Source organism: Antedon mediterranea, chromosome 5 (genome assembly GCF_964355755.1).
Source record: "Antedon mediterranea chromosome 5, ecAntMedi1.1, whole genome shotgun sequence".
Taxonomy (NCBI): domain Eukaryota; kingdom Metazoa; phylum Echinodermata; class Crinoidea; order Comatulida; family Antedonidae; genus Antedon; species Antedon mediterranea.
In genome coordinates, this window is record NC_092674.1 from 4501927 (window position 1) to 4525409 (window position 23483).

The 23483-nt window shown below is 34.5% G+C and overlaps 3 protein-coding genes across 11 annotated transcripts in view; all 3 read left to right on the top strand.

Annotated features, from left to right (window-relative positions):
* The window catches only part of LOC140050088 (inverted formin-2-like), a 31252-nt gene extending 26080 nt beyond the window's left edge, over positions 1 to 5172 (top strand). For all 3 annotated transcript variants that reach the window (XM_072095097.1, XM_072095099.1, XM_072095098.1), the window contains one exon: positions 3442 to 5172. In XM_072095097.1, coding sequence (XP_071951198.1) covers positions 3442 to 4166 — 725 coding nt within the window. In that variant the 3' untranslated portion in view covers positions 4167 to 5172. The remainder of the gene's footprint in view (positions 1 to 3441) is intronic.
* Positions 5173 to 5241: 69 nt separating this feature from the next.
* On the top strand, positions 5242 to 13738 carry LOC140050027 (uncharacterized). Of its 6 annotated transcripts, none has more exons than XM_072095025.1 (7): positions 5242 to 5307; positions 7126 to 7322; positions 7992 to 8288; positions 8812 to 9500; positions 9878 to 10103; positions 12923 to 13066; positions 13249 to 13729. In XM_072095025.1, exons 2-7 carry the CDS (start codon positions 7166 to 7168, stop codon positions 13464 to 13466), a joined length of 1731 nt encoding a protein of 576 aa, XP_071951126.1. In that variant the 5' UTR covers positions 5242 to 5307; positions 7126 to 7165; the 3' UTR covers positions 13467 to 13729. The 6 variants fall into 6 exon arrangements, with proteins under 6 accessions (XP_071951126.1, XP_071951124.1, XP_071951127.1 ...); XM_072095023.1 differs by lacking the exon at positions 5242 to 5307 and adding an exon at positions 5747 to 5971; XM_072095026.1 differs by lacking the exon at positions 5242 to 5307 and adding an exon at positions 5747 to 5971 and having other exon boundaries at positions 7992 to 8279.
* A 4202-nt stretch (positions 13739 to 17940) lies between these two features.
* Positions 17941 to 23440, top strand: LOC140050029 (monocarboxylate transporter 13-like). Of its 2 annotated transcripts, none has more exons than XM_072095030.1 (6): positions 17941 to 18183; positions 19283 to 19579; positions 20548 to 20852; positions 21244 to 21469; positions 21857 to 22000; positions 22499 to 23440. In XM_072095030.1, the coding sequence occupies exons 1-6, from the start codon at positions 18030 to 18032 to the stop codon at positions 22720 to 22722; spliced, it is 1350 nt and encodes a 449-aa protein (XP_071951131.1). In that variant the 5' UTR covers positions 17941 to 18029; the 3' UTR covers positions 22723 to 23440. The 2 variants fall into 2 exon arrangements, with proteins under 2 accessions (XP_071951131.1, XP_071951132.1); XM_072095031.1 differs by having other exon boundaries at positions 18109 to 18217.
* The last annotated feature ends 43 nt before the right edge of the window (positions 23441 to 23483 follow it).

Sequence of the window (23483 nt, forward strand, 5' to 3'; positions counted from 1 at the left end):
CTAATCGGTTCGTTTGTTGACTTAATATTGTTATTTAACATGTTTATCGGGAGAGTCACTTTCCAACTACAGTGCAAGCTCTCTGTTCTGAGTAGTAAAGTCACAAAAACAATTGACGAAAAATTCCAATACGAATGAGACTTTATACTAGTATAGTATTTCATTTATCATTCAATAAAGTTTTCTTTTTATATATATCATACAAAATATATCTGTCATTATATATTCAATTTACTAAATGCTCATGCTGCAATTGCTTCAGTAATAAGACCTCTGATCTGTTACTAATACTACAATTACTGCAGTAATTTAGTGAAACCTTATTTATTTTGGATTCTCTTGTTTCGTCTATCACTGTATTAGCAAATTCATTGTTAATCATGATTTTATATACTTCTTATTTATTAAATATTATTACGCTATTGTGTTTTCCTCCGAAATTTCGTAAACATTTAATATAAACCATTTAAAATGAATGAATTTACTTAAATAATTTGAAGCAACCGTTTTAATGACGTCACAAATTTTTGATATTCCACCCAACATTTAGTTTCCATGTAAATTTGTCTCCATGCTTTTCAATTTAAAATCTTCATAATCGGTTGGTTTATTTTTAATGTTGTACTTTGTTCTTCTGTACAGATTCTTTATTCAATTAAATACTAAAATCAGAAGAAAAAAAATTAAGTTCCAATTATAGTATTAATTGTACAAAGATGTGTATTGTGTATTTTTAGATGCACTGTGTTGCTATTAGAAAATGTATATACTTTTGCATGGTTTTATTTTATATTCTTTTTCGTATTCAATAGTGTTAATATTTACTGTGCATTTAATTCACTGTACTGTATCTCGTGATTGGCATATGGCATGATTGAGTGATCCAGTATCACAGGAAAATTCTATAATACAGTGTTACATATGTATCACATGTGATGTCTGTATCATAGGCACATTCTATAATACAGTGTCAATATCTATCACATTACACCTGTAATATTCTTAGGTTAGGTGTATGGCCTATGATACAGGCGTGACACGTGCTACCTATGTGACACTGTATAATAGAATTTATCTTTGATACTGAAAATACAATACAATACAGCGAATCAGCTATTTGAATTTCTGTTTCCTAATTTGGTTCCTTTTAGTTGTAATTTTAGTCTTTTATATATAGATATTTTTTATATAGTTTAGGTGAATTGTATTTTTAAAACTTAATTAGAGAAATGTTTAAAGATACGTTGAACGTTTCTTTAACACATTGTATTTTTCATATTATTCGTGGTTCCCACTATAGCGACGCAACAATTATCGGAAGAGCATTTCTTACGTTGCGTAGGTTACGTTGCGTCGCTAGTGGGAACCACGCTTTAGGACGCAATGTATCATTATTACTATTTTTTATTTTGCTCTTAATACAGTTTTAATAATAAACGATTCCTTCCCTTACTTTTTAATTTCCATTGTTCTTATTTTAACTGCAATTTACTAATTAAATCTAAATAGGAAATTCTAATCAATATAATTTTCGAGTATTCACTGACCCGATTCCCAGTGTTACGGTATATCTCCATCTTCACAGGAAGACTTGATAATACAGCATGTGCGTCATGCTGTATTATCAGGCTCCTTTTTAGTGCTTGTAAAGGTTACATGCAATCTGGCCATTGGCCGCAAGTTGTTACATATTGCTACATTGATTTTTTTTGTTTAATATAAGTGTTTAGGTTATGGTGGTACTAGGCGATATATGTAAAATACACGTGATTCTGCATTACCGAATGTTCCTATGATACTTGAGAAATCTAGATAATTGAGTGCACTGTCGGTCCCACTAAACACCACACGCTACCACACTCGCACCGGTACCACCAGGGAGGTATACCTCCTTGGTACCACACAGCAATAATAGTGATGTAGTACCACACATGTCCCTACTGTATGTTAGTACGCTAATGCCAATGAACTCTTTAAAAGAGAATATTTTTAGGGTTAGGTGCAGCAGGGATCACTCTTCCCTGGGTTCAGTTATATCTAAAGCTTGGTTCCCACTAGAACGTAACGCAAGGACGTAAACGCAACGCAAGCGTTTTAACCAATGACAAGCGAAGTTATAGCCAGTTAGCAATCACAAGCGAATAAGCCATCGCTTGTGATTGGTCAATTCATTTGCGTTGCGTTACGTCCTTGCGTTGCGTCGCTAGTGGGAACCACGCTTAAGTGTTGGTTATTTAGGGTTGAATACACGTATAAGTGCATTACGGTAACGTCTAGAGTTGGTAGTGTTATAGTGTGACGTGTGGTGTTTAGGATCCTTCACAGATTGTGAAATGGTTTTGTGTTTATAACTTGCTGGTTCAGGTTTTCCATTTTCGTGTATTGTTTGTTTGTTTATTGTTTGTTAATAAGCATCTATGGGCTGTATTCACAAATCACACTTAAGTGCGTTATTTCCCCTAATAAATCATCACAATCAATAGATAATTCAGTATTCACCCAGAGTGGGGATGATGAGTATACGATGCCACAGTCAATTAAAAGTATAATGTTATTAGGATAGGGTTGTAATTAGAAGTTGTTTATTAGACCTAAGTTCATTATTCATTAGTGTAGGATATTAACAATTAGTGATCCTGACAAACTTGATTGTTAGACCGGGTATAGATGATAACGTTTCACTAAAGCGTGGTTCCCACTAGAACGCAACGCAGCGACGTATCGACGACGCAAAGTGATGCATTGCGTAATCACAAGTGGGAACCGACGACGCAACAATGCTGCAAAAATCGCAGGTTTGATTTCACGCAGGCGGGGGAAAACACGATTATTGGAAGGGTATTTTCTTACGTTGCGTATGTTGCGTTACGTTGCGTCACTAGTGGAAACCAATAAGTCTAATGTTCGTAGATGTTATAATAGTCTACCTTCACAAGTAATACTAAAGTCAAATGTAATAAGTAATAATACATTTAAACAGTAAAATAAGGAGTCATTATTAATAAATATGCATTTTAACGAACTTATCTCCTTATTGACAAAATAATTTATTTACATAATAATTTATTTACATATTAAATTGTATAAATTAGGTTTTGACAAAAGGCCAAATTTGGATTGTCTAGATGTGTATACTCAGCTGGCAGATGCAATTAGGCCTAAATAATAAAGCATAAATGCAAAAAAGAAATGTATAAATTAATATAATAGAAACGTATTAAATAAATGTCACAATAGAATTAATGAATAATAATATAACGCAAAAAAAGTAAAATATTGTTAAAAAGCTGAATTTCACAATTAGGCCTACTATTAGGCCAATGTAAGTAGGCCTGTAAGTGTAATCTTTTTAGAAAATATCTTTTAAAACAAAAATATGTTTTTTCAACATGTTTTAACTCTGGTACTGTTGTTTCATTTGGTATTTATTATTTATTGCAGGTAATAACACGGATGATGTATCATTGAATTCACAAACGCAGGTCAATCCTACTCCAAGCGAGGTTAGTTACAACGATTCAGAAGAATCTAATAAAAAGCCGTCTAAAAAATCACGATGGGGATCGATGAAAAAGAAATCCTTAAAATCTGAACCAGTGCAAGAGGAGGGCGATCCAGTCAAGAGACGTCCTAGCTTGATTGCCCGTTCGCTAAGCTATTTGCGGAAAAAACGAAGAAGTTCGAAAGATATCGGCGACCTAGATAACAAACGCGCTAAAAGATCCAACAGTGGGAAACGTAATAGAGAAGACTGCGACCCATCTACCAGCGATATCGAACCAAACAATCCAGGGAAGAAAGGAGGAGGAAAAGCTAACAAGAAAGATAATGTCAATTTGAAGGATGATAATACATTAAAAGAAGATGTTCAACCGCCCAGCAAAACTAAAAAGGCTAACAAGAAAGATAAGACACGTGAAAAAGAGGATAACAAATTAAAAGAAGATGCTCCACCTTCCGGTAAAACATCAAAAGGTTTAGAAAAAATAAAAGGAAACAAAGAAAAAAATAAAAATAAAGTACGTGCGAAGGAGGATAATAAATTAAAAGAAGACTTTCCACCATCCAGCAACACTTCGTCAAAAGGTTCAGAAAAAATAAAGGGGAAAAAGGCAAAGAAGAAAGTACAGGATGAAGATAAAACAAAAAGAAAGTTTAAGTTTTAATTTTCCCCCATTTTTAATTTAATCTGATGTTTGGGGTATTATTGTGGTAAAAGAACATCTGCATAAGTTACAAAATAGAGCTGTCTGTGTCATCCTTGCTAAATTCCGACAACGTTTACCTGACACGTTCTAATGGTATTCTTCCTCTGACTGAGATTTGAGACTGCAAAGGGAGGTTATTAACGAATTAAAATAGCAAAAGGAACAACTAAACGCAATATGCTTTTTGGAATAAATAATGCTTAAAGGGGGACTCCGGTTACTGTAATTGTTTAAAGAGATTCAACAGTAATAACATGTGTAAAGTAATATAAGTAAAGGAACATTCCATTTAACATTTTCAGAGAGCTAGTTGCAATATTGTAAGAATTTGATATGATTATTTTATTTTGTATGATTTTATATTGTTATTGTACAGTTAATGATGAAATGTATAGTTTTATTGTAATTTATTCATAAATCAATATCAATACATATATTTTAGTTAAGTGCAAAACAACATAAAAATCACTTTAGTAATCGTGCCGGCGTTGAGCCCTGTTTTAGCCGACAACCCGCAGGTGATCGGGATAGCATATATATGACAAATCTAGCAGATTCTCTGTACAATATCTATGATTTTTCCGGTATCATAGGTGGATTGTGTAACATACGTATCACATGTTACGTCTGTATCATACAAGCGCAACATATACATCACATGTTAGCCTGTATCATACAAGCGCAACATATACACGTGACATTGTACTATTACAAAATGTACCTATTATGATAATGGCGAACGAAATGCTAAAATCACCGCTTAGTCGAATAATGCTCTTGAATAGAGAAACAGTAAATTTATGACGTTATCGTAGATAGTACCTACCAGTAAATGTATGCATCTAGTTGTCTATTGAATAACAATTTGCTCTTTAACATACGTTTTTTAATATTTTGTATAAATGAGGTCGACTAATAAAAATGCCTGCAATTTTAAGCAATAAATAATATTATGAATACAAAATCAACGTAAAATCTATTTTGTAAGCCTATCGTATTCATTTCATTCACATTTATTTGAAACAGTCCAAGAAAAAAGAATACATTTACAATAAGTTAAATGGTATTAATAAAAGGAGTTAATTGTGAAGCTGTTTGGGTGAGTACAGTAGGCCTAGTACTAATTTTATGTTTGTTGATTTTTGTTTGTTATAGCCTACATGACATTTCCTTTTTTATATTAGTCCACCAGTCGACGTTTCGATTTTTGTCTGAAAATACAGTTTAGTTTACAAGCTCAAGATTAAAGGTAGTATACGTATGAAACGCTATATGTGCTAAAATGTTTATCTTTTTACTAATATTAAGTCAAAATTCGTCTGGAACCCAGATTCAGAATATACATGGCATAAAACGAAGCCATACAAGAAACAATGTCGCAGTGCTGTAGTTATATCCCAATTGGTATTTCAATAGATGAAATACGTACTGGTAAGCTACTGTATTATTGTTATTGCGATATCAACACCATTCATGCATCACCATCCTGTATATTCTTTATACTTAGTTCATTGAATACAGTACATAGTTCGTTACGCATTGTAGATCCCAAGGATCTGATAATAATGGATATTTTTGTTATTTAAATATACTTTTTAGTTCACCAGCATCTTAAAATCGGCAGATTTCACAAACCGTATTGTAATTTTGATTTCACTGCATGTATTATTGCGACTTGTAAGCCTATATGGTAGGCCAACGCCATGGGTTGTATGTTTCGGCAAAAATAACAACTTATGTGCCGTGTATAATCAGTGTTCGTGGTAAGTTTAGTTTGAAATAGGTTTTAACTTAACGTTCGTGGCACTGCGTCTGCTGTTGTTATACTGCGTTTAGGTTTGTGGTACTGTGTCGTTTGTGGCAATATGTCGTTCGTGGAACTATTTGTGGCACCGTGTTTGTCGTTTGTGGGACTATGTCCTTCGTGGAACTATTTGTGGCACCGTGTTTGTCGTTTGTGGCACTATTTGTGGCACCGTGTTTGTCGTTTGTGGCACTATTTGTGGCAATATGTCGTTCGTGAAACTATTTGTGGCACCGTGTTTGTCGTTTGTGGCACTATTTGTGGCACTATGTCGTTTGTGGCAATATGTCGTTCGTGGCACTATTTGTGGCACCGTGTTTGTCGTTTGTGGCACTGTGTTTTCCATTTGTGGCACTGCGTTTACAATTTGTGGCACTGCGTTTACCATTTGTGGCACTGATTTTACCATTTGAGTGCTGTTTTTACCGTTTGAGGCACTCTTCTTGCCGTTTGAAACCCGTTTTTGCCGTTTTGGCTTGAGTAACTGTGAATATATTCTATAAATAACTCCTTCCCCCCACCCACACACAAATAAACGTCCCGTTTCCATAATATGAGATTCACTCTATATGGTCACGAATTTAAAACGAGAGAAATTAATTCTATCTTCGATTTTTTTAAGTTGTTTATTGAGCACTGGGTAGGCCTAATTTCTTAACAAATTAATCGTATCGCCTCTAGTGTGCAGCGTGTCCGGTGATTCAGTCTGATTACCAAAACAATTAAGCTTCTTGTGAATAATTATACCCTTCCGCGAGGGTACGAGCGAGACCTTGTTGAGCTTACAATGTAATGTCTTTTATGGCTGTTTCCTGCTTACGTGTACAATAGCTTAATGTAATAACAATATTTTTAACTGTCAATTATTGACTGACTTGACCTGTATTTTATTGAATATCTGAATTTTATGAAAACATTTTCGAAAGTAATCGCGCTCTTCGACGATCGAACACATCAATCGCGCAAAGAAAGTGCGCATAGTGTGAAATAGAAGAAAACACACGTTGGGTACGTTGGATTTTTATTATGCACATGCTACCGTATTTCTTATACAAACACTGCTGTTGAGCATATAACAATGAATTATGAATAATCATATTGTTGTTTTTTAAGCTGGCAGAGTAATAGGACCAGAAACAAGATTGCTGTCGGTATGGTGGTGCTGAGTACGTCCCTACAGCGTCGGTGGTGGTGGGCAGTTACGGTTGTGTGCATGTTGAATGGTTATTTTGTATACGGCATTGTATACAGTTATGGGGTCTTATTTGGTGATCTTCAAACCGAATTCGATTCATCGACAATAGTTACAGGTATTGGCTTTAATTATTTTTACTTAATAGGGCCTAGGCCTAGGCCTAATCTAATCATTAATGTATTATTAGGCCTAAGCTTAAGCAAACGTACTTAATTGTACCATGGATTAATGATTAATCCATGATTGTACTAAGTCTACAGTAGACTTGGCCTATCTATGCCCGCTTTGAGTACGGTTATTTGCTATCATTGAGTAGGCCTAATCCAGTTTTAAAAAGAAGCACTTACAGACGATGGGCTCCAGAAGTTGCCGTGCCTATGCCTAATTGCGTAGTCGTCAGGGCCTGGCCAGAAACTTTTTTTTATAAAAAAAAGTCGAATTTATTTCTAAAATGCTTCCTAGCATTTATAATCTCTATTCTCATTCTTTGGTTAATGTCAGCCCTCTTTTTTATTTTCAGCGTATTATATTTATTAACGTATTTGCTTTACGCCTATTTTAGTTTAAATATAGGCCTATATTATTGAATTATTGACCCGTTGTAAATGTTAGGCACTAGCATATTTATACTGTACTATGTATATACTATTGCATACAATTCCAACTCAAAAGAGTGTTGATTTTAGTAACGTAATGCCTAAATCAATCGTTTTTTAGTTAACTGCGCTTTTTATAAGTATACAATGATCATTACTATCATGTGACCTTTTTTTACCTTTAACAGGATGGGTGCAGTCACTTTGCTTAGCATGTGGTCAACTGTTCTCAGTCCCTGGTCAGATGTTGGTAATTCGGTTTGGTTATTTCAACGTCATCATATCCGCCGTCTTCATTTATTCGTTGTGTTTACTTCTGAGTTCATTCGTTCCGTCAATAATCTACATGTATATAACGTACGGCCTTGGTGTTGGTATAACGACTGGAGTTTCTACGAAGTCTTTTATACAACATTCTTTCGAATGGGCGCCAGTTCAGTACCGAGTAAGGGCATCAACACTAGCTACTCTTGGTGGTACTATCGGTAATATTTTCTAAAATGTAACAACCTAACTCTCTTTCAAATTAAAAAAAACACTGTCAATGTGTTTATAAATTTGGCTTATACCATTCAGCCAAATAAAGAAGAAGGCGGCTCTGGGTATTCTCTAAAATAGTGCAACTCTTGGATGTTTTAGATAACATTTTTGGCAACAATTAAGTGCAGAGTTTTTTAATTGGAGTTCAAAGATAAAAATTATATACCTGCTTAATCTCTGTAATATGTTGGTAGTGAGTGAATGACTCAATATCACTTACCATACCCACCTTAAAGCTCTGTCTACACTATCAAACTTATGTGAGGAAAAAGTGTGATATGCCCAACTATGGTAGTGATATAACATCTTCATGTCCATGGGCACATCACATTTGTTTGTCACGTAAAGTTTGATAGTGTAGACAGAGCTAAAGTTTAGACTCCGCTGACTGATTAAGACACTCACTAAATTAGTATTTGCAATATTTGTGAATGTTCAAAAGTGTATTTTTCTTTTTATATAAAACAGGATTATTAACAATAAGCCCAGTCCTAGGAACTTTATTGACACGTTTAGGATGGCGGTGGACGTTGAGAATTTGCTCTGGTCTGGTGTTTGTAATGGGTTTGATCATTGCACCTGTGATCTACATAACACCAAAGAAGAAAAACCAAAGTTTGGAAAACACTGATGTTGGCGCATACTCGAAAGTTTCTCAACGAGATGGTGACGTTGAGAAAGAAACGGAGTCATACTCAGAAGTTTCTCAAGGAGATGGTGACTTTGAGAAAGAAACGAAGTCATACTCAGAAGTTTCTCAAGGAGATGTTGACGTTGAGAAGGAAACTAAGTCATACTCAGAAGTTTCTCAAGGAGATGGTGACGTTGAGAAGGAAACGAAGTCATACTCAGAAGTTTCTCTAGGAGATGGTAATGTTGAGAAAGAAACGGAGTCATACACAGAAGTTTCTCAGAGACGTGTTAACGTTGAAAAAGAAATGAAGTTATACTCGGAAGTTTCTCATGGAAGTGTCGAGGTTGAGAAACAAATGAAGGATTCATGCCCTGAAGTTTCTCAACTAGAATTAACAATTGATGAAAAAGAGATGGAATCGGAGGTCTCTCAGCGAGATATACTCAGAATTCCAGAAACATGGCTTTTTGGATTAATGTGCGCTATCGTAAGCTGTGCTACCGGCTTCACTATGATTAATCTTGTAAGTCATATTAAGGCCAACTCAAGACGACTCGTCTTGTCGGGATTCAACTCCCGACAGCATCGACGAGTCAAGACGTTTCGTCGGGCCTCGTCGTATTATGCTGTCTGAGTTGGCTTTTACACTTTGATTCGAATTTAAATGGCCTACAATCTCTTCTAAATTGTGAACCTGTAACGTATCGTAAACAAAATGAATGTTTATGTGTTGTATGTATGGAATATTTCATGAGATTGACTTTTAAACACTGATTATCTGGTCACCAATTTGTAGGCCTACTATATAGACTTTTTATAGATTATTGATAATTATTATTGACTGATAAGACATTTAACTATACCAATTCTGACATACTTTATTTTGTTTTTCTTTGAAAGGTAGATTTTTCAACAAAAGCCGGGTTTACACTTAAGCAAGGCACATTGATTTTAAGCATAAATGGTGGAGCAGAAGTGATCGGCAAAGTGTGTATTGCATCGTTCATAGACAAGTTACATTTTCACAAAATATTGATTTGGCCGCACGCTTGTATTGTGGGAGCCGTTTCGTGTATTTTTCTACTCTACGTTACATCGTTTGAAGGAATGCTCATTGTGTCTTTCGGTATGTTTAAAAATACTTCCACTGTATTTGTTATAGTCCATGGGATTTAGACTTTTAACTCACACAAATTGCAAGAAAAGGTTTTTTTGATGAAATGTGTTCTTTAGACCCTACTGAAGACATTTATCAACGTTAGGACATTTTTCGACAACGGGAAGTAGCCTAATTTGCATAATTAAAAATGGCGGCCATTTTTAATAACGTACTATGTATCTTGGAAACCGCTAGTCACAGATACTTAATTATGGTGTTAAAATCGTTAGAATATATGTATTTATATTCACTTTAATGAAAAAGTTTGTCCAAAAAAGAATGGAAGTGCTTTTTCTAACATTATTGACCTTTGACCTTGATTTATCATATCTCAGCAACCACTAATCGGAGATATACAAATTAGGGCTTAAATTGTTCCGAAACTACACATTTATATCCAGTCTAATGGCATGTTTTTGCAAAAAATGGCGGATTCTAACATTATTGACCTTTGACCTTGATTTATCATATCTCAGCAACCACTAATCGGAGATATACAAATTAGGGCTTAAATTGTTCAGAAACTACACATTTATATCCAGTCTAATGGCATGTTTTTGCAAAAAATGGCCGATTCTAACATTATTGACCTTTGAACTTTACACTACATAAAATCGCATAACTTTGAAAATATTGTACATATGAAATTATTTTTAGTGTCAAATTGTTCAGAACATACATGTTTCTATAGAGTCCAATAACACATTATGTACAATAATGGCCTATTGTATGGTTATTAACATTTGAACGATATTTGAAAAGGATTTAAACCCGGAATCTTCTTTATATGGACATCCATTAGAACATGTGATTTGGCACTCTAAAATGTAAGAGTTGCAACGTTGACTTATTATGTTTAGTTTAAAGTAGGCCATTGGTACATTAAATTTATAAGCATAAACTATTGCATTCATCCATAAACTGCCTACAAGTTTACACTGTTTGTTTATTTTATTTCTTATCGTCTTCGCAGCTGAAGCTGAATTACAAGATATTTATATTAAAAGCATTAAAATTGATGGTTAAAAATGGTAAAAATTAAACCACATAGAAACATGGTACATACACAATACATTCACGTAAAAAAAGTACAAAAACAAATTATAAAAGGTTAAAAACTATACACCACTAGTAGTCATACTGTATATGGTTTATATTGAAATAATAAATAAATTCCATAAGAAACTGAGGTTTTTACTGTATACGGCGAAAATATTGCAAGTGGTGGTCAGCCTAATTATGAGTCTCGATAGCCAATTTAAACTAAACTAAATATGTTGCATTAATATCGATCTTTTAAAATTCCAGTTGTCAACAATGCGTCTAGTAGTAGAAAAGGCCTTCTTAATAAGACTATGTTTCAACCTAAAAGAATGCCCTCAAGAGTGATGCTATCCTTAACAAAATATAAACTAGGGAGTTGTTAAATAATCTTTAGAAATTTGTTTGTTGAATATGCCATTTAATGCCAATTTAATTTGATCGAAAAATAAATTACTAATTTGAAAAAAACTTTAATAAACCTGCAAAATGACATGGCCTATTTAAAGTATGTACAATATATCATAAAAAAACCGACATCTTTGTTGGCTCTGTTAATAGTGTGAACACCAACTTTCTCCTGAGTAAGATGTAAGACCTAATTTAAAATTGATTAATAATCCAAACCTATAATGTATGTATACATAGTCTAATATTTTTTTTAAAAGTGAATATTTTCAGTAACTAAATTAAATCAACTGGTTACATGCACTTTAAATTACCACCATATTCTAAACAACAAGTACGGTAGTGCCAAATCACATGTTCTAATGAATGCCTACATGAAGAAGATTCCGGGTTTAAATCCTTTTCAAATATAGTTAAAATGTTAATAACCATACAATAGGCCATTATTGGACAAAATGTGTCATTGGACTCTATAGAAACATGTATGTTCTGAACAATTTGACACTAAAAATAATTTCATATGTACAATATTTTCAAAGTTATGCGATTTTATGTAGTGTAAAGTTCAAAGGTCAATAATGTTAGAATCGGCCATTTTTTGCAAAAACATGCCATTAGACTAAATATAAATGTGTAGTTTCTGAACATTTTGAGCCATATTTTGTGTCTCTCCTATTAGTGGTTGCTAAGATATGATAACTCAAGGTCAAAGGTCAATAATGTTAGAATCCGCCATTTTTTTGCAAAAACATGCCATTAGACTGGATATAAATGTGTAGTTTTTGAACAATTTAAGCCCTAATTTGTATATCTCCGATTAGTGGTTGCTGAGATATGAGAATTCAAGGTCAAAGGTCAATAATGTCAGAAATAGCACTTCCATTAATTTTTGGACAAACTTTTTCAATAAAGTGAATATAAAAACATATATTTTAACAATTTTGACACCATAATTAAGTATCTGTGACTAGCGGTTTCCAAGATACAGAGTACGTTATTAAAAATGGCGGCCATTTTTAATTATGCAAATTAGGCTACTTCCCGTTGTCGAAAAATGTCCTAACGTTGATAAATGTGTTCAGTAGGGTCTAAAGAACACATTTCATCAAAAAAACCTTTTCTTGCAATTTGTGTGAGAAAAGGGTCATTTTTTAGCTAAATCCCATGGACTATTAGTGACAATGTGAGGATGTAGTATGGATGACGTAATGTTGCATTATTAATTTCTGTCATGAGATTTTAGCATAAAGAACAGAAATTACTCCATGGTATTATACTATACAAACCATTTGTATATAATAATAGAGAACTTTAAAATAATAATTTTTTTCCTATAGCCTTTGGTATAGTTAAAGCAGTATTTAATGCCACTCCATACGTTGTGGCATCAGAAGTATTCCCGCCAAAATATATCCCAAGTGCAGCAAGTCTTGGTTCGGTACCATCTGGAATCGGATTTCTCCTCGCAGCTTTACTAGGAGGTAAGTAAGCCCGCCAGTGATATTTCTTTTCGTACATAAGTTAGGGACCCCTCATGAAACGTCACAAAATAAACATAAATATCCCGTCAGTGGGTGTACTTATCATCATCATCATCATTATATAATGCACACCAAAATGTGCCGTAAAAGACTTTTAACCACGTACTTGTTGTATACTTCAGGTTTTAGCTACGACTACACTGGTTCTTATGATTCAGCCCTTTACGCCTGCTCGGGATTATACCTGATTGGTTGTGCATTGGCGCTATGCACGCTGTTATGGCAGAAAATGTGCGCAGTTGAAAGATTTCGACCTACGCATGGAATCAAACAAAATGTAACAGACCAACCTTCTAGATTGAATACAGACGATAGCCCTACAAAAGACTCTTTACTTTAACCGAGCTAAAAAAATTTTAATTTTCATACTAATAAATATATAAAGTAGAAATCATTGTGCGTGTTTTCATTTTAAACAATTATAATTCATTCATTCTTTCTTGGAGATCCAAGAAACATTTATTATATATGGCCTTTGGCCCAAATAATATACAATGTAGTACAATATTAAATAAATATCAGTTGAGTGCGTTTAAAAATTCTGTTCTACGTTTAAATGAAAAAAATAAATATTTTCCAAGTTTAACAATAAGATCAGTATTTGTGGCAGACATAAGATAAATATATTTTAATTTAGTTGGGTTGTTTGTATAAAAGGAAAACATATATTTAGTTCTAATATCTGAATAAAATGGACAAACTAAAGTGAAATGATATTCATCTTCAATTGATTGTAAAGCACATAATTTGCATAATCTTTCATTTCTATTTATACAATTCCATCTTCCTTTTTCAATTTCTAATTCTAAAATTCCTAGTCGTATCTTAGTCATAATTTGTCTATGTTTGTAATTTGTTACTTTTGTTAGATATTCTTCAATCCCAAACTTATATTTAACGTGCTTGTAATATTGGAGCTTAGAGTGTAGCCTAGTATCTTCGTAGAATTTCTGTCGTTCAATGTCTGTAAGCCTTTGTTTAAAATTTGAAATAAAAGTATATATATTATTAACCTGTTGTGAGTACCATATGTTACCAAATCCATTTATGCATAGTATTTGTTTTACGTCATTGGCCCAACATTGCTCATTTCTTTGAGCTTTTCTATATTGAAAATCATAACATTGTTTAATAAATTTGTCATTATCCATTTGGATTACTCTAAGCCAATAACGAATTATATTAATGATAATTTGAATTTGGATAGTGAATCTTCCACATTCTCCTCTCACTGCAACACTTGGTGCAGAATTACCTATTCCTAGAATGTATTTACAGAATCTTAGATGAACTTTCTCTAATACTGATATATCATTTAAACCCCATATTTCGCTACCATAAAGTAAGATTGGCATAATCTTAACATCAAATATATGGTTCCATATATTAACTTGGAGGTTACCAAAACGTCTATGGGTCAATCCTTTTAATGTGAACAAAGCCTTATTAGCTTGTTGACAATTGTATTCTTTGGCTTTATTCCAATTACCATTTGAGTTGAAAACAACTCCTAAATATTTAAAGGATTTGACAATGTCAACTGTATTTCCATTGTAATTCCATTTTTCAAATTTGTTAAGATTACCACCATTCTTAAACACCATAATATTACTCTTGTTAACATTGACAGTTACTTCCCATCTTGTACAATAGGTAGATAACTTAAATAATAATAATAATAATAATATTGTAGACCATAAACGGTATCACCAAATAACATAAGGTCATCTGCATAGAGTAAATGATTAATTTTTAGATTTCCTATTTGGATTCTATGCTCGTCGCCTTCCTCATTTAATGTTTCACTCAAATCATTAATAAAAACATTAAATAAAAAGGACGAGAGTGGCGAACCCTGTTGTATACCTATTAGACATTTGAAAGAATTACTAATATTGCCGTCGACCTTAACATGTGCTGATAACTTATTGTACATTGAATTAATAACGTTTAACATTTTTCCTTTTACTCCTGAATTTTTTAGTTTTATGTGAAGATATTGATGTCCTACGGAGTCGATCAAAGGCTCGTTTAAAATCAATGAAAGCAACATATACTTTCCCACGTTTTTTTCCTAGGTATTTATTAATGATTGTGTTAAGAATAAATACATTATCCGATGTTCTGAACCCCTTTCTAAAACCGGCTTGTTCCTGATGTAGAATGTTATTATCTTCTGCCCAAAATTGTAATCTTTTATTGATAATATGTAAGAAAATTTTAGCAAAAACCCCGCATCCATTGGTAGCACGTTTGGCCAATTTTTTAGCAATATTTCTTGGCCTTGTATTATAGTCTAATTTGTATGTTTATCCAGTTTTTATGCAGCATAATATGTAAAGCAAAATGTTGTTGTTTTGATTTTGTTGGCATGTCCTTTCCTTGTTTTCGTTCGGTCTCACTCAATTGAGGGCGCCAACCTTATCTGATTTGAATGAGATAATTATTTTTCACGAGCGGAATCGGTTCAACCCCTGTTTGCTTTATCGGTTAATTATTATCGGTTAATTTGTGGCTGCGGAAACACGGCCATAATGATCGAATCGCTGGATCTGCACATGACTGTCGAGGAGGAAAAAGGGGCGGAAGCACGTCGAACTTCTCCGCATGCGCACATCACTTGGAATTTTCGTCGTCACTCGATCGTCGCAAATTCAAATAGCTGCCTACATCTCTAGAGTATCAGAAGATTTTTTAGAGTATTTTCCTTCATTCTTTTATTGATCCATCGTCATGAAACACCAATCAATTTTCTACTTTTTTTTACTTTACCAGAGCAATTTCTTGGTCTGACAATAATACTAGAAGGTGGTCCAGAATTGAGACCCTGGTCCGGATTTCCTCCAAAATATATATATCTACATTTTCATTTTGGTTAAGGTCTTGCAATAACTTTTTGAGTAATCCTGCTAACAAACAGATAAACAGACACACGCGATCGATTACAATTATACCTTCTCGGCGGAGTAAATAACAGCTCAACTGACTCGCAAGGACAATAATCCTTATAGGCGTAATGTATTTGAACACATGTTTGTGAAATGACCTTTAATCATGACGAAACAGCTGATCAGAGTGGAGAGACTGCTCTGGAGCTGTCAGTGCTTTATTAATGTTTATTGTCGGTCAGACCATGACAGAACATGGGTGCCTCTGAAGCGATCAGGCAAAGATGGTGGTGGGTGGTGACGGCCACGACTGTCTTAATAATGTATGGTGTATTCGGATCATTATACTCTTATGGATTGTTTTTTGGAGAACTTCAAACGGAATTCAACTCAACTACACTAGTCACTGGTAATGTATTTAATGTAGGTCATGGAGTACAGTAGTAGGTCATGGAGTAACCAAAGATTAAGAAGGGGTCCCTTATCCGCTTCTTGTTTTTGCAGCTCATCACTCCTTGATCATATTTAATATGGATCAAATTAATTTTTTTTTTTAATTTGAATTACTTTGGGTCATATTCATTGACCGAGCGGTGAAGGCAGGGATACTAAACTAAGTTTATGTTTATCACACTCACCTACCTCAATGTACGTAAATATATGTCTATACAGTATACATGTTTACTCAGGAAAGAGTGTACAGTACTTTTATTCTTCCCTGGTTTACTATTGGTTGATACCCAGAGACGTGGTGGATCAATATAACTATAGGCTGCCTGTATATTACGTCTCGCTCTATCCACGCTACTAGAGAGGGTTTTAGTATAAATAAATGAAAAGCGTGTGTTCAGACACACTAAAGTTCTGAGCGCCAAACAAAATGTGCCCTATTACGGGGCGCCGTTTGGAACATTTTAAAACATATTAGGCTTACATATCCCGTATGATATAAACCGCCTTTATCCGTATGGAACGCCTTCACCGTCACAAGTAAAAGTACAATAACTCTCTTTTTACTTGTGGTTGATGATTTTTGTTTTGCTGTGTTTAGGTTGGGCGCAGTCAATCGCTATGTGTTGTTAAGTTTTTCGATCCCAGCACAAATGGTGTGTGGCGCAGTGTGTTGGACGTTGGACTACCGATCGTCAGACCTAGGTTCGAATCCAACTCTCGCCGCATTGCTTGTATCCGTAGGCAAGATACTTTACTTACATTGCCTCTCTCCACCCAGGTGTATAAATGGGTACCCAGTTAGATCTAGACACAACTCTGCGCTGGTTACCGGCTGCATTATGGGAGTATGTTTCCATACGTGTTTGATCCCAAAAAATACTGGGGTAATAATGCTTGTAAAGCGCCTTTGAGCATTACTCATGAAAAGGGCGCTATATAAATGTGGTATTATTATTATTAAATGATTGTGCCTCGATTCGGAATTGTTAACGCATTGCTTGTTTGTGTACAGAATATTTAAGTATATTGTTAAAATTAGTTTGCATGTCCTTTCCTTGCTTCCGTTCGGTCTCACTTTATTGGAGGTGTGCCAACGGAAGAATCGATTCAAATATTGGAAATACAAATATTATTAATAGGAAGCTTAATAGGAAGACGACCAAAGACCTACGCATGCGTTGTCGGTCGTAGTCTTAAAATAACAAACAAACAAAAATGTGAAGAAAAAAAAAAGGCGAGGAAGCACGACATCCAAACTTGTCCACATGAAAATGTAATTGTTTTTTCCTAATGATTCCATAACACGTTTTCTAGACAGGCCTGTGATTGTTTCACTTTATTAAACTTTCGATATCTATGTAATATGAATAGTTACCTATGGGTCATCATTCGTGAAACAAAGGACAATACATCGTTATAGTAAACACAATTTTTCAGAAAACGTTGTTTGTCTACGATTGCACAATGACCTTCACTCATGACGAAACAGTACCTTATCTCAGACAAGCTACTTCAACAGCTTGCATGAATGTACTTTATGTTGCAAGAACTTTAGAGCTACAATGGGTGTTTACGAGGCGGTCAGGCGGAGATGGTGGTGGGTGATGACATCCATGAGTGTCTTCATATCTTATGCTATCTTCGGATCATTATTCTCGTATGGATTGGTTTTTGGAGAGCTTCAAAAGGAATTCAACTCAACTACACTGGTCACTGGTAATGTATGATAGTATAAGAAAGAGCATCAAGGGTACTTTGTTTTGTTTTTCTCTCTTAATTCCATCGCTTTGGTTCAAAACAGATAGTAAACCTAAATACAGTAGGCCTATACTAGGTTTTAGTAGAAGTATTTAATAATATAATGTTAAACTCTGGTAAACTAATTTAATTTATTTCATAACAGTGTGTATATAATTAGTTTCCGATATGGAAAGGGATAGTAGGCCTAGTAGTAGTAGTTCTAGTGAGTTTTCACTCTTGAAAATAAGCACAACCAACTTAAAACAGTCCCGTTAGCTTTTAAATATGCCTATTATCACCGTTATTCTGCAGGCTAGGAATTGTTGAAGGCCAATGTTGTATTGATTGAAGTAAGCTTATATTAATAATGCATATAGGTAATCACTACTGAAATCACACAAGAAGATAAAGACACAGTAACTAGTAGTATTATCACCCAAAGTTATCTGCGGTGAAAACAATACGCCCAGTAGTGGTGGATCAATAATAATCAGTTTGTATAAAGTCTAATTACCTCGACGCTGAAGAGATTGAGGTGCTGGTTAAAGGTTTTTAACGAATATTTAGAAATACAGTGTGGTAACTTTATGTATAAAATGTCATTGAGTCAAGTTTATTTCGTCATTGCTTCCGATGTATGATACGGCATTGCCTGTATGTAGGCTAATTGATCGAATTTGTTAGAATCCTCAATCAAGGTCTAGTTTAAATGTAATGTCAACTTTAGCCAATTTTAGTCATAGTTCAACATATATTATTTGTCCCTTCCCTTTTTGTCCCTCCCTATACATGCCTATTATAGCCTATACGGTTATTGTAGGCCCTATTGTTTTACAGCGATTAAGCCTAGATAGATAATAAAATAACTTAAATGTGTTATAAATTATTTAGTTTTAAATTGCTAGTATAAATATAAGCATACTAACTACATTTGACAAACTCGGAATTTGAAAACAAAAGTTTTCCAGTGTAGACTAAAAAACCAAATCAATCGTTTAATTATCAATCCATAAATCAGTTTAATCTATGAAGTAAGAGGTACCGTATAATAATGATTTTTGTTTACTGTTTTTAGGTTGGGCGCAGTCAATCGCCATGTGTTGTTCGCAAGTTTTTTCGATCCCAGCACAAATGATTGTACCTCGATTCGGAATTTTTAACGTCATTGCATCTGCTACATTTTTATGCTCTTTGGCTTTATTGCTCACTTCGTTTGTGCCATCAATAGCTTTCCTCTACGTCACGTATGGTTTTTGTTTTGGTATTGCCTCAGCTATTGCGACAAAACCTATGGTGAAACTAATTTTAGAGTGGGTACCTGTTCAGTATCGGATGAGAGCTACGACCATTGCGACTACTGGTGGAACAATAGGTGACTTACAAACATGTGCGATGTGAATTGTCGCATTGAATTTAGGGATAGTATCCTAGGCCTACACATAGAGTCATAATTAGTACATTGCCTACCACAGTGGGCATACTGTATATCCCCTCCACCCTTTCCCCACCCTCAATTTATAGACCTGTCTAATAATTTATCATCTTCACGGGAAATGTTACGATTGCGAGTACTAGTGTTCCTTACGTTCATGCCTAGACTTTTTATTTCTTCAGCTATTGTATTTACGGTAGTAGGCATAGTACGCTAGGCCTACTATTCTACCTAAAAAGAACCTCCACCCGTTCCCCACCTTTAAAATATAGACCTTTCATATAAGTTATCATCTTCACGGGAAATGTTACGATTGCGAGTACCATTGTGTGTTCCTAACACACGTTCATGCCTTTCTATTTCTTCAGCTATTGTATTTACAGTAGTAGGCATAGTACGCTAGGCCTACTACTCTACCTAAAAAGAACCTCCACCCGTTCCCCACCTTTAAAATATAGACCTTTCATATAAGTTATCATCTTCACGGGAAATGTTACGATTGCGAGTACCATTGTGTGTTCCTAGCACACGTTCATGCCTTTCTATTTCTTCAGCTATTGTATTTACAGTAGTAGGCATAGTACGCTAGGCCTACTACTCTACCTAAAAAGAACCTCCACCCGTTCCCCACCTTTAAAATATAAACCTTTCATATAAGTTATCATCTTCACGGGAAATGTTACGATTGCGAGTACCATTGTGTGTTCCTAACACACGTTCATGCCTTTCTATTTCTTCAGCTATTATATTTGCAGTAGTATGCCTACTACTCTACTTACTATACAGAACCTCCACCCTTTCCCACCTTTAAAATATTCATTCATTTATCATCTTCACGGGAAATGTTACGATCTTGAGTACTACAATTATGTGTTTCTAACATACGTTTTGCCGTCCTCTTTCTTCAGGTGTTTTAACATTAAGTCCTGTCTTAGGATTAATCATCGTACAAGTAGGATGGCGGTGGACTTACAGAATATGTTCAGCTTTAATATTCGTATTCTGGCTGATAGCTATACCTTTAATAAAACTAACACCAGAAACAAACCCTATAAACACCCAAACTCAACAGCAAATGAGTATGTCTCAAAAGGAAGAACAGGAAACTAAGCAAGTTTCTCAACGTGATGTGCTTCGCTTTCCAGAGATGTGGATGTTAGCAGTGACCGTTGCTATCATAAGCTGTGCTTTTGGATTTACAGCGATAAACTTGGTATGATTATGATTTTATAGCTACCGTAAATCTCTGTTTTTGTTGTCAGAATAGTGTAATCAAATAACTTGCCCAAAAGGGTGTATCACATTAACAGCAGTAGTCCACTTTTTTAGTGTAGACAGTAGCTGTCTACACTATCAAACTAGTTTGACAAAAAAAAGTGTTATTTGCCGAAATATGGTGGTGATATGCCCAAATACGGTAGTGATTTGACCTTATCATGTCCATATATGGGCACATCACGTTTTTTTGTCACATAAAGTTTGTGTAGACGTAACGGAGCATTACACATTTTCCGAAACTAAAATATGAAAACTAAATATCAAAACCAAAACCTCTATGCAATATCTTATTCACTTGTTAACAAATAAACTTGTTTTCTGTAAAGGTTGACTTCGTAACCAAAACCGGATTTAGTCTAGAACAAGGAGCATTAGCATTGAGTCTAAATGGAGGAGCAGAATTGTTTTCCAAACTTTTATTATCAATTTTTATGGATAAAATACGTTTTCCAAAGATGTTGTTATGGCCATTCGGCGCCATCGCAGGCGCATTAACATGTTTTTTCATGACAGTCGCTACAACATTTGACACAATCCTGATATTATCAATAGGTTTGTTTGTTTTATTTTATGTCATCAGTATCCAAGCGAATTTCACAACTTTTGTACGCGCTCGTCAAGGATAAATGCTATATGCATTAGGATAGTGTGTACACGCCAGGAGATAATTAAATCATGACATAAAAGACCATTAAACGAAGTAGGCCTTGCTAGAATTACTCAATATCTACAATTGGAGGTTAAGTTCACGATGTGTTAAATTGTACTCGGGCATAATTATTTCTAGAGAAAATAAACTGCGGCGGAGAATCTGTAGTTGTTTTCACATTAACCTATAACCGTTAACCTATAACCTTTCTTAAACTATACGCTATACTGCATGCCTGCAGATCATGAATTTATAATGATATATATTTAACTTTTTTTTTATTACTCAAGCTCTTGGTTTAGTAAGAGGTATTTTTAATGGTAGCTCATACGGAGTTGCAGCAGAGTTGTTTGGACATCAGTACTCCGCCAGTACTGCTAGCATAGTAGCCCCACCGGCTGGCATCGGGTATTTGATGGTTGCATTAGTTAGTGGTAAGAAAACCATTTATTTTTATGGATCAAACCTTTTCGACCACTTTGTATAGGAAAATGGAAAAATTTCGACCTTTTTATTTTTCGACAAAACGGGTTATTATGGCATGTAAAACATGATACAAAGCAACATATGCACATATATAGTCATATTATCGCATAATAATTGAATTTTAAAAAGTCGATATTTTGGGCAATTTAGGGATTTTTTTTCTCCAAAAAATGGCACAATATCGACTTATTTTCGTCAAAACTGGTTATTATGGCTCTATACGTCGATACAGAGCAATATATAGCCATATTATCGCATAATAATTGAATTTTTGAAAGTCGAAAAGATTGCCAAAAATTGTGATGTGCCCAATATGATAGTGATATGCTCAAATATGGAAGTGATATGACATCATAATGTCCATATGTCCACATACAGTTTGATAGTGCAGACAGACTAGCTGTAGACCTACAGTATAGGCTGACGAATTGTATCTTTAATTTCAGGGTTTAGTTATGACTTGACTGGTTCGTATAACAACTCGTTGTACGCTTGTTCCGCAATGTGTTTGATCGTGGCTGCACTCGCTCTATGCACCCTAGTATACCAGAAAACACACGCAGTAGAAAGATACCAAAGTATGAGGCGCACTTCACTGGCCGTCACTAAGATTCAACGTGGAGGAAGTTACACATACACTGCTGTACAAAAGAATTCTTCTGTAGTTTGAAAGAATCTGCTGTTCACTGAACTTTTAAATATCACAGAATGGTGGCCATAGTTTTTGTATACAATTCCCAAAACAGAGGCAAACAATAGATTGTCTACTCTTTGTAAAGGTGGCGATATTGAAGATGAGAACCATTTCATGCTATATTGAACCATTTATGATGAAATTAGAACGGCATTATTCTCGGATCTAGATTTTAATCTAAACTTTAAAAATATGTCACAAAATGATAAGTTTATATTTATTATGGGTGCAAATGATCCAGATATCATCAAGCCCATTATGAAGCATGTATGTTCGGCATTTGAAAGGCGCTCGACCATTTAAGCTTCCACCTGATACTGAGCGACCTTTATGCAACATACATGCTCATTGAATGCTTTTATTATTGCTTTTTCTTTTATATCTTTGTTTATTTTTGTAAATGTTGTTGTTAACCATACCTTGATGTTAAGGTGAATGTTAATAAATTTTGAATTTATACAGCGTTACTGTACAAAACTGTTTTGGGAATTTCCTATTGGTAGATAAACTTTTTGGCACACATGGCATGTCATACATACTTGAGGAATACTCAACAACCCTAGCTGGAGTTTCAGGCAAGTCTAGTACAAGTAATTGTATACAATTGTGAAGTTTATATAGCTTACACGACGTCTAAAATAGGTTCATATTGTCACTCCACATCGTTTTTTGGAACGCAATACATTTCGCACAAGTTCGGAGAAACTGTTTTATAAAATCCTTCATTCCGTACACTA